At 37.4% G+C, this 12504-nt stretch overlaps 1 protein-coding gene across 7 annotated transcripts in view; it reads left to right on the top strand.

Annotated features, from left to right (window-relative positions):
* mtSSB (mitochondrial single stranded DNA-binding protein) overlaps positions 1-12504 on the top strand; it is a 205155-nt gene that overhangs the window by 128814 nt on the left and 63837 nt on the right. Inside the window, exon 1 of one of the 7 annotated variants that reach the window (XM_081738729.1) lies at positions 6892-7178. The exons of the other annotated variants lie outside the window; for them this stretch is intronic. Within the exon in view, the coding sequence (XP_081594855.1) occupies positions 7130-7178 (49 nt within the window). The 5' untranslated portion in view covers positions 6892-7129. Of the gene's footprint in view, positions 1-6891; positions 7179-12504 lie in introns of those variants that run through there. 7 annotated transcript variants of the gene reach the window in all.

Raw genomic sequence — 12504 nt, 5'->3', positions numbered from 1 at the left:
TACAGCAGATGAGTGTAATCTCCCCCCCCCCCACACACACAAACTCAAAAAAAAATTCAACAATTCTGAAACATAAAGGCGTCACATTCTCTTCGTTTCCTGACAAAATTGAAAAATGGATTTTGCATATTGTTCGTCTATACCCCTTCAATACAGTTAGCTAGCAAACCAAGTACGGTCGACTGACTAGACGTCAAGTGAGTAAAATTTATATAGGAAGTTTCGATACAGCGTTCACCGAAGTGACGCAGATTTTGTGTTGAAGCTTCTGGTAGGTCCTATTTCGTAATGGATTTTTAGGTCAGTGAGATTTCTTTATACGTATCAGAAAGCTCTTTAACTCCATACTAAAGGCGTGTCGTATGATTTATTCAAATCGTCAGGTATTCCGACAACCATGAGCCCAATTTGTTTCGCTTCACTGCTCACAAGTTTAACTTGAAATAAATTTTTACTTTTGCACGGAAACACAAACTCTTTTAATGCTCATTTTATTATGGGTAAAATGTATAAATCTGCAAGTAATAAAAATTTTCATGTCCATCTCCGAGATTCGATACCTCGTCCTTTGGCTCAGCAGTTCGACACGTAGACAACTAGAGTAGTTGTGTAACAGCTTGCAGGAAAATCGGTTTGAACTGCACGAAGGAAATTGAGGACATTGATTATAGCTGGATTGAGGCAACTACCATGTGCTCCCATGTATACATTCGAAATACATTATCCTTAAGTATTACAATAATGAATTGTTTCTAAAGTACAGTTAATAACGGATCAACATATCTTGTTACACTTAAAAGAGGAAAATACAGATTTACAGAATGTTTTCGATTGTGAACGTTGGATTGTGGATTCGAACCTATTATCTTTGGTTTACTGTTTCCCGAAGATATTCGAAGTTGAACTTAGGAAATGTTTGCCTCAAAAGACCAATATTACACAGTCCAAGTTCAAAAACTAGTTCTTATAGCAACTATAGTGATTTCCTAATTAAATTTAATTTAGAGTACCCCGTGCCGTAAGCGTCGGTGGACCATCGATGGGTAACTAGCGACCTCCCGCCAAAAATTGATGGCCCCACTGCATCGATCCGCGGTGGCCCCATTTCCGTTTTGAATATTATACCACCAGTGGGCCACCGGTGGGAGAGACGCGACGAAATGCCAATGAATTACAAAATTACTCCACCAAAAAATGTTAAATAGCCTATATGCATGATTCATTTACATTGAGATGAGTCTAAAAAGCACTTACAAAATTTGTATAAAGTTCTCCTGGAATGGGGCGAAACAGCAACCTTGTAATGTAGAAGCATGGGTGATCTTGACCCCGGAGCTCACTTTAGGAACATTCGTCAGGAAAAACAAATATATAATGATAAACACATGCACATGGCTGGTGATAAGTCGTTTCGGTCCCTTCGCCTATTCTCCGCGACGAATCGAAAGACGGACCGAAAAGAAGTCATACCGCTACGTGTTGGTAACTGCAATACCCCTACGCTAGATGTCTGTTTCGACTCGATGAAGCCCTGCCGCCAGGGACACACTAGTGGCAATCTTTCGATGCGTCCCTATATCGACGATCGACATTTACCGGCAAGTGGGCCACTAGATATTAGCGACGTTAACGGCATGGGGTCAAGTTTCATCTCACAAATATGAGATATTCTATTTTTGGCATAAATTTGAACTCCTCTCCTCTGTTAGAATACGCATCTTAATAAAAATGACATGTCATTAAGCCAGTCCGCGCATGGCACCCTAAAATGTTCTAGGAGGGGCTATCTTCATGGTTGCTATATATTATGTTTGGTATTTCTGTTTGTATACACTTCGAGAGTAAGAGAGAGGCCCACCCTGTCCCCTTCGGGTGCCCATGAGTTAGAGGTAGGTGAAAGTGTTAACTCAAAAAGATCATTTCAAACGGTTAAGCCATTTATTGTTCTGATAGACAACGCATTTTTTATTTATATCCTATGTAGATAGATACAGATTAATAGCATTATTACTGTCTTATTATTTATTTTATTTTTACCATATACTTTTCTCAACGTTTAAGTCCTTTAGGCTACGGGTGATTCATGCAAATAAATTCTAGTTCAAGTAAAATTTTAATGGACCTATAACGGGAATTGAACCCGCGACTATACGACCCAACAAGTAACGCGATAGGCATTAGATATTAAAACAAAACCGACTTACCGAACGTTCCTCAGTAAATGATTTTCTTTTATTTGTAATTGTTTTACTCAGTTTTATAGTTTTAGCAGTACCTCTTTAACAACATGGGCACGAACACAGAATTATTACAGATAGGTAAAAACACAAGCCTCTCCCAGCGGGAATAGAACCCGGTACCCCGTACACCAAAGGCACACTTGCTAACCACTGGACTATCTGTGTAGGGTAAACAAAGGAGCAGAAATAAATATATATTGCACATCCCGACGAAAGCAAACGTCCCAATGAAAACAATATTAAAGGAAAAATAGGAAAACTTAGTGAGTTGTTGGAAGAGCTCGAAGGTCACCTGGGTATGAAGACAAATCTTTATTCAGGTATTAATATATCGTATAATCGCCGTTAGCTTCGATGACGCATCTTAATCCTCTTGGTAATGAGTTAACCAAGCTAGCGACATATTGATGTCCCTTTGCTATTTCTTCCCACGCATCAAAAACTAGCTCCTAAAGTGCGTCAGCTGTCTTTGGCGGGAGATCAGGCCAATTTTCTTGTAGAGTTCTTGTAACTTCCGCCCATAGATTTTCTATTGAGTTCAAGTCAGATCCTCTTGGAACCCAGTCGACTAGCTCAACATTGTGTGTGTGTGTGTTGTGTGTCACACAACTCTGTAACACTTTTTTTCGTGAAAAATGCTGAACTACGAAAACCTGACGTATGACTTGTCGCAGCAGACGAGCTTCTCCACTTAAGCCTACGAGTAACGAAATCACCTACAGCCAAACAGCTGCAATTCATTCATTAGTCATGGCTCATCGTGGTCAGAATGTTCGCGAACAGCGTACTGCTCTTGTTGAATACGATGGTATGAGTGTGAGACAAGCTAGCGAACGTCTTAGTGTTCCCTGTTCTACAGCATATACTTGGTGGAAGAAATACTCAGAAACGTGTCTAGAAAACCTGGAACTGGCCTTCAAAGGGTTTCACCCCACAACAAGATCGGGCCCTAGTTGATGTAAGCCGTCGCAATCCTTTTATGTCATCCCGGCAGTTAGTGATAGCATCTCGTTTTCCTGCCTCCTTCCTTACCGCTCGGCGACGCCTTCAAGATGCAGGGCTTCACGCATATCGAGTCGCGTGTAAGGAGCAATTGATGGATAGTCATAAAGTTGATCGACTAGCATTTGCTGAGGCAAATATTGGTCGTAACTGGGATCATGTAAATCTTCACAAACGAAAAGATATTCTATTCAGCAAACGATGGTCCTCGACTTGTGTACAGACCCACAGGAAAACGTTAGGATCCACAGTACATACACAGAACGCATCGAATGGTTCATGTTACTATTCCCTGCTGGGGATGGCTGTGTAAGGATATATTTAGTGAATTACACCGTATAGAAGGCCGATTGAACAGCCAGAAGTATCTGGATATTGTGCAGTATGGCTTGCTCTCTGCTGCGAGAAATTTTTTTGAAGACGGCATTGTAGAAGTTCAACAAGATCAAAGCTCAATACATGATTTCCATCTAGTTCAAGCCTGGTCTCAAGAGGAAGCCAATGTTGAGCTAGTCGACTGGGTTCCAAGAGGATCTGACTTGAACCCAATAGAAAATCTATGGGCGGAAGTTACAAGAACTCTACAAGAAAATTGGCCTGATCTCCCGCCAAAGACAGCTGACGCACTTTTGGAGCTAGTTTCTGACGCGTGGGAAGAAATAGCACAGGGACATCCATGTCGCTAGCTTGGTTAACTCATTACCAAGAAGATTAAGATGTATTATCGAAACTAACGGTGATTATACGAGATATTAATACCTGAATAAAGATCTTCATACCCAGGTGACCTTCGAGCTCTTCCAACAACTCACTAAGTTTTTCCATTTTTCCTTTAATATTGCTTTCCTTGGGACGTTTGCTTTCGTCGGAATGTGCAATATATATTTATTTCTGCTCCTTTGTTTACCCTACACAGATAGTCCAGTGGTTAGCAAGTGTGCCTTTGGTGTACGGGGTACCGGGTTCTATTCCCGCAGGGAGAGGCTTGTGTTTTTACCTATCTGTAATAATTCTGTGTTCGTGCCCCTGTTGTTAGAGAGGTACTGCTAAAACTATAAAACTGAGTAAAACAATTACAAATAAAAGAAAATCATTTACTGAGGAACGTTCGGTAAGTCGGTTTTGTTTTAATATCTAATGCCTATCGCGTTACTTGTTGGGTCGTATAGTCGCGGGTTCAATTCCCGTTATAGGTCCATTAAAATTTTACTTGAACTAGAATTTATTTGCATGAATCACCCGTAGCCTAAAGGACTTAAACGTTGAGAAAAGTATATGGTAAAAATAAAATAAATAATAAGACAGTAATAATGCTATTAATCTGTATCTATCTACATAGGATATAAATAAAAAATGCGTTGTCTATCAGAACAATAAATGGCTTAACCGTTAGAAATGATCTTTTTGAGTTAACACTTTCACCTACCTCTAACTCATGGGCACCCGAAGGGGACAGGGTGGGCCTCTCTCTTACTCTCGAAATGTATACAAACAGAAATACCAAACATAATATATAGCAACCATGAAGATAGCCCCTCCTAGAACATTTTAGGGTGCCATGCGCGGACTGGCTTGATGACATGTCATTTTTATTAAGATGTGTATTCTAACAGAGGAGAGGAGTTAAAATTTATGCCAAAAATAGAATATCTCATATTTGTGAGATGAAACTTGACCCCATGCCGGTAAATGTCGATCGTCGATTTAGGAACGCATCGAAAGATTGCCACTAGTGTGTCCCTGGCGGCAGGTCTTCATCGAGTCGAAACAGACATCTAGAGTAGGGGTATTGCAGTTACCAACACGTAGCGGTGATGACTTCTTTTCGGTCCGTCTTTCGATTCGTCGCGGAGAATAGGCAAAGGGACCGAAACGACTTATCGCCAGTCATGTGCATGTGTTTATCATTATATATTTGTTTTTCCTGACGAATGTTCCTAAAGTGAGCTCCGTTGTCAAGATCACCCATGCTTCTACATCACAAGGTTGCTGTTTCGCCCCATTCCAGGAGAACTTTATACAAATTTTGTAAGTGCTTTTTAGACTCATCTCAATGTAAATGAATCATGCATATAGGCTATTTAACATTTTTTGGTGGAGTAATTTTGTAATTCATTGGCATTTCGTCGCGTCTCTCCCACCGGTGGCCCACTGGTGGTATAATATTCAAAACGGAAGTGGGGCTACCGCGGATCGATGCAGTGGGGCCATCAATTTTTGGCGGGAGGTCGCTAGTTACCCATCGATGGTCCACCGACGCTTACGGCACGGGGTACTCTAAATTAAATTTAATTAGGAAATCACTATAGTTGCTATAAGAACTAGTTTTTGAACTTGGACTGTGTAATATTGGTCTTTTGAGGCAAACATTTCCTAAGTTCAACTTCGAGTATCTTCGGGAAACAGTAAACCAAAGATAATAGGTTCGAATCCACAATCCAACGTTCACAATCGAAAGCATTCTGTAAATCTGTATTTTCCTCTTTTAAGTGTAACAAGATATGTTGATCCGTTATTAACTGTACTTTAGAAACAATTCATTATTGTAATACTTAAGGATAATGTATTTCGAAAGTATGTATACATGGGAGCACATGGTAGTTGCCTCAATCCTGCTATAATCAATGTCCTCAATTTCCTTCGTGCAGTTCAAACCGATTTTCCTGCAAGCTGTTACACGACAACTGGTCTAGTTGTCTACGTGTCGAACTGCTGAGCCAAAGGACGAGGTATCGAATCTCGGAGATGGACATGAAAATTTTTATTACTTGCAGATTTATACATTTTACCCATAATAAAATGAGCATTAAAAGAGTTTGTGTTTCCGTGCAAAAGTAAAAATTTATTTCAAGTTAAACTTGTGAGCAGTGAAGCGAAACCAATTGGGCTCATGGTTGTCGGAATACCTGACGATTTGAATAAATCATACGACAAACCTTTAGTATGGAGTTAAAGAGCTTTCTGATACGTTTAAAGAAATCTCACTGACCTAAAAATCCATTACGAAATAGGACCTACCAGAAGCTTCAACACAAAATCTGCGTCACTTCGGTGAACGCTGTATCGAAACTTCCTATATAAATTTTACTCACTTGACGTCTAGTCAGTCGACCGTACTTGGTTTGTTAGCTAACTCTATTAAAGGGGTATAGACAAACAATATGCAAAATCCATTTTTAATTTTGTCAGGTGTGGCGTGCCTTGGTGGCCACAAGAGGTTAAAATAATTGTGAACGAAGTTTGGAGAAGAAATGTTTGTGTCCATGCAGATTTCCTGGAAACCCTGCCGACGCCCATGAACGGGGGTGAAATGTAAAAATAAAAAGAGGAAGAAATAGTTCTTTGTTTGTTGAGAGAGACCTTTAAATAATGTTAATTTTCTTCTTCTAAATCATTATGTAATTTTTTTGTTCTTTTTTTTAGAAAAGAAAAGAGGAGAATTGCAATAATGAATATTTAAATGTTTAAAAAGAATAAAATTGAATGCTGTTTGTATTTTGTTCAGAGCGTAAGGCAAAGAGAAAGAAAGAACGATTGTATGTATTACGTCAGCACTCAATGAAGTATCCGTGCGCTTCTGCCTTGTGACTGAAGGTCGTTTCGTGTAGCTTCAGTTGCAAGCCAGAATGGGAAGGGGATAGTTAGAGCGTCAAACGGAACCTGTGATTGATTCAACCGTGAACGTTCGTTGTCACTGTCTGGACTTAGGTTGCTGCCGAGTCGAGCTGAGAAGCGTTGATTCGATAGAGGAGGTATTCAAAGGCGATGTTGGAGTTGTTATTCGTAATCTGTGTGAGCTGTATAAAAGGACGAAACTTTATTTCCTGCTGAGGTGTTGTTAGTCTTCGTTCATGGAAGATTCTCAGTTCGAAGCACCCTTTAGTTGAATGTTACATTTGAAGCCAGAGAAAGAGAAACCATTGGGAGCTGATTACGGTAAGTGTAAAGTAGTAAAACCCGTAGAATATTCCTTTGTCCTTGTCCAATTCACGTTTGTGTGGTCGTTTGTTAGAATTCTCAGTTTGACATAATTTGCAGTCCGAGTTGTTCAGCAGTTTTCTCCATTGAATGAAGTTTCAGCATATTTAACGCATTGATATTGAATTGCTATTTAACGTCCCTATTTGGTGCATTGATATTGAATGGCTATTGAGCGTCCCTATTTTGTGCATTGATATTGAATTGCTATTTAACGTCCCAATTTTGTGTATTAATATTGAATGGCTATTTGACGTCCCTATTTTGTGCATTGATTTGTTAGGATTTTGATTTCGTTATTCGTTGAATTGAATAATTGACTTAAAACTAGTATTTTAATCATAATAGTTAAAGATTAAAGAATCAAATTTGATATTTTTGAAGCTTCTCTGACGTTGAATTTACTAAACGTGATTAAAATAAAATAAAAAATTACTTCTTACCTAATTACTGAGTAATTTTGCATAGAATCTTGATTCTAAAGTAAACTTGGGTAACCATTGATTGCTGACTTTTGGTTGCTTTTTGCTATATTGGTTGATAAATTAAAATAAAATTGTGAAAGGGCAATTTGCAATTACTTGATTATTGTGTTTAGAGTTATTGAACTTAATTAATCAGAAGTATTGGGATGAGAAAATATTTAACTTATTGAACTTTTTTTTTTTTTAAAAAAAAAAAAAAAAAAGAAATTTCAAGTTGCTTGTTGAATCTAGGATTTATATTCGTTAATTAAACTCAAAATTATTATTGTTGGATTTCTATTTAAAGTTAATGAAAATAAATTTATACAATTGTTTATGCGAGTTTACATTTCTATTTTTCAACCATAAAGACTGTTTTATGCTAGAATTGTTAAGTATTACTGGAATAGTTTTGTTACGTTATCAGTCGATTTGATATCAATTGAGATAAAGGTAAGAAGTATAATTGGTATTTCTTTGGTACGTTTGACCCCTCAGAAAGCCACCCGCTGTTTTGGATCTGAAATACTTCAGTTTAAATTGTCCCATTATAGATTGGTAAACAGTCGTAATATTGCAGATTCCAAATAGGTGTGGTAGCGTTGCTACACAGGAAACGAAGAGAATGTGACGCCCTTATGTTTCAGAATTGTTGAATTTTTTTGTGTGTGTGTGGGGGGGGGGGGGAGAGATTACACTCATCTGCTGTAAGTAGTGACTACTGCTGTTAACTATTACTTTCGTTCATTTTTCATTTACACATCCTATCCTCTTTGAAGTTCGGTTCCACATGCCATTCCATTTAGTTTCATATATTCTGTTCGATTAAATACACATTTCTCAATCTCTTATAATATGTCCAAATTAACAAAACAGTTCTCTTGGTTTCTTTCTAATAATGATGATTTATATTTCAAGAGAGTTAATTTTAAATAAACTTGCAACCAATTTGTTAATTACTACGAGCATTGAGTTCTTCCTCATTTTGTGTTAATATACATTCTTCAGTCTTTCATTCTAATAATAATAAATATTTCTGCCACAATTAGATATAATTGCAGTATACGAAGGTTAAGTGGGTAATAAAGCAGTTCAAGCCGATATCTTACTTCAATCTGTATCGTAGATTACAATTATCGTTAAAAGAAATTGAATATTCGCATCCAAAATTTATTTTAACTAGGTAGGACGGATAGGGATGTGCACAGAACAAGATTTGAGGCCGTCTCTCCTCGACAATATGCTGTCAAAATGATGTCTCGACTCGAAATTTGTCAGAAAAATTCTGTCTCGACTCGACTCTGCGCATCCCTAAGGATGGACAATTTGAAGAGCCCAGTATTCCAAAGCTGGCGGGGTAACCAATTACACCATTACACAACATTTATTTCAGATACAACCATTATAATACACTTCATTTTCACAAGCTTCTTCTTATAATAAGTATATCGATTTCCTACTTAAATTCAATTATAGATAATTGTTTCTTATGTAGCAGCTAATATTCATGCTATACAGTATAAAACAAGTACACATTCAATGTAAATAAATACAAATGTAAGATATTACAGATTACTGGCATTGCGATTTAATCTGATTTTAAGCAGTACATATTTTCTATATATATGTATATATATGTGTGTGTGTGTGTGTGTATGTATGTATGTATGTATTTTAGGGGACTTCGGTGCTTGATCCCCCGCCCCCGAAATTTTATGTTTATTCAAATAAAATATTGTAAAGTGATGAAATATCTTGTAGAATGTTCACATTTCCAAGAATGAAGTTAGCAAAGCCCCCGGAAATATATATATGAATAATTTATAATACGCTGCTCGCGAACATTCTGACCACGATGAGCCATGACTAATGAATGAATTGCAGCTGTTTGGCTGTAGGTGATTTCGTTACTCGTACCTTAAGTGGAGAAATTCGTCTGCTGCGACAAGGCATACGTCAGGTTTTCGTAGTTCAGCCTTTTTCACGAAGAAAAAGTGTTACACAGTTGTGACACGGAACACACACACACACACATTTTATATATATATATATATATATCTCAGGAACATGAATAATTTATATTTTTGACGTGTTAACGTTTTCATACATAAATTCTCGAAATGGCGGGCTAGTAAATGTAACAGATTTGAAAAGTGACAGTTCGTCTGATTGTTTTTCCAAGCACTTCAAAATAGAAAGTTATATTTATAACAATGTTCCCATATATATATATATATATATATATATATATATATATATATATATTTTTTAAAGGAAGAAATAAAACCGAACTCTCCGCACGGAGGCTCGAACCGTCGCCTTTAGCTTCAGAAATTTCAATCAGCATTACTAAACCCGCTTGGCTGCGGAAGCACTTAGAAGGAAATGCTTTATAATATTGATAATCGTTCCAAGCGCAGGTTGATACTTGAAGTTTTAAATAGTCATTTTCAGTCTTTTTCAGTAATTTCTACTTAAGATATTGATTGTTTTTGCATATTGGAACTGTGCATGAAGTGTGCAAACAATATTAATCTCAGAAATAAGTAGTTTGATTTTGTTTTTATATTTTCACATTGCTCGGATGACAGTACGGTTTGCAGCTAGTGTCTATATAAAGAACGGAGGGAAAATAAAATTCCCTGTGTATAGATCTGCGGGAATTGTGACGGATCTAGGCTCACTTTTTCGGACTTAGTTTCTGAACGAGTTTCCAGCTTTTTGTGAACAGGTGTACAAGGAGGTGAAATCTATAGTACTTCGGAGGAAACAGGGGGTATTACAAGGGCACTAGAAAACAATAATGGGAAGGTATTCAGCGAGAAAAGTGAAGTTTTAAGAAGATGGAAAGAATATGTTGAGGACTTATATGAGAGTAGGGATAGACCATGTGGCCTAGACTTTAAAGTAGAAACCGAAATACTCGAGGATGATAAAGGGTTTAGTATTCTTCGGGATGAATTTGAAAAACGTATATTCGAGATTAAAAATGGAAAGGCAACCAGGATAGATAATATACCAAGGGAATGTTCGGGCTCAGAGAAGGTAAGAGCACAAGAAACGCAATTATATTAAGGATGATCAGGGAAAGGTTTATAGGAGGAGGGAAATAGTTGTATGTGGTATTTATTGGTCTAGAAAATTCTTTTGACCACTTGAATCGGAAATTGTTGTTGGAAGTTCTAAAAAAACTGGGTTGGGTTGAATGGAAAGATCGAAGACTCATAAAAAATGTATGTATGAACCAACAAGTAGAGGTTCGAAAAAATGACAGGGGAGAGTGCAATTGGAAGAGAAGTTCAAGAATGCTGTCTCACGCCAACAGTGTTTAATATCTGTCTAGAAGAGATAGTGAAAAACAGCCTAGAAAATGAGTGTTCAGAAGTCCGAAAAAGCCTGTCTTCCTGACTAACGGTAGTGTTCCAAGTAAGTTACCGTTCTTTTCCTCACGGTTCAAAAGTATTATTTGTGAGATGACCCCGTAAATAACACTTAAAATCAAACTCAGTTATGTTACAGAGACGTCAAATCAAATATGATTTTAGGGTTAGATAGCCAGGCCGATAGCCAGCCCAAAAATTTAGGAGAGGGGGGGTGCGATCCAACCATATTATAGTTCATTTGCATGCCGTGAAAATTTTAGGGGGCAGGCCCCCCTGGACCCCCTCTGGATACGGGCATGTTAGGTAATATGATTGCTTTACATAGTATTTAATATTTTTCAGAATCAAACCATTCCCATGGAACACAGTAATATCTGAAGAATTATTCTGTGTTATCTGAGGATTATCAATTAGATGAACCTTCAGATTACGAGACATAGGGATCCGAACCAGAGGACATACAGCAGAAACTGGAGTTACGTATTAGTTTACTGAATATTTTCGTCTTGACTTAGATGCTTGTATGGGGTGGGGGTAAAGAAAAGGAAGAAAAAGAAAGAAAGCAGAAATGAATGTAATATTAATATAACTGAAATCAATGTTGACCAACTTGGAAGTAAAGGCAAGAAAATAATAATAATGGAAATGAAAGTGTTGAAATTTCTGAAACAATCCCTAATAGTAATAATGATAACTTTCCTAGGTTGAACTTATGTAAAGTAATATTTACCATTATCGGCACAGAAGATGATTTAACCTTTTTAACAAACAATTACATCGAAACTGTATAATTTAGAGTTTTTACCAACATTCGGAGCTGAAAAGCAGAACACAGAACTTTTTCGACTACCTACATGTTTAGGTAGTTCATACATTATTGCCTATCAGTTACCTATCTATCTTGGAAGTTGGCCACACTGAAGCATTGTTTATCCTATGATGATAATGATAAATTTACCTGCGTATCTTGGCCACGCAAAATACCGTTTTGTTATTTTTCTTAACTCTTTCGTATTCACATATGAGAGGCAGATGTTCTGTATTTGTGACTGGAGAAAAGAAGCAAGGATTCGCGCGATTTGCTCTTGGAGGTCAATGGCCAGAAGACTACCCTGATAAAGGGGTGGTGAAAGAAGATGTGAATAAGAAAAAGCACGTACAGGAATTCAGGAAATGATTGTATGTATTTGTTTACCCTGTCTGTTTTGGTAAAACCGTTAGCTATATCAACTCCTCTCATCAGTGGGGAGCTTTAGTAATGCCTGAATATTCTCAGGGTTAAAACTAACCATCTCAGTTGTCAACTATTAGCTCCTGTCGGCTTGTCAAAATTAGCGGAGTTTTTGAGATATGAATTCCCTCAAGATTTTCTCAAAACATCTTTTGCTTCGAGGGAAACACTTCTAACTCATTAACAAGAGGTAGTTAACTACAATA

Source organism: Thermobia domestica, chromosome 14, assembly GCF_964235325.1.
Source record: "Thermobia domestica chromosome 14, izTheDome1.hap1.1, whole genome shotgun sequence".
Taxonomy (NCBI): Eukaryota; Metazoa; Arthropoda; class Insecta; order Zygentoma; family Lepismatidae; genus Thermobia; species Thermobia domestica.
Note: the sequence above shows the minus strand (reverse complement) of the source record. Positions and strands in the feature narration are given on the sequence as shown.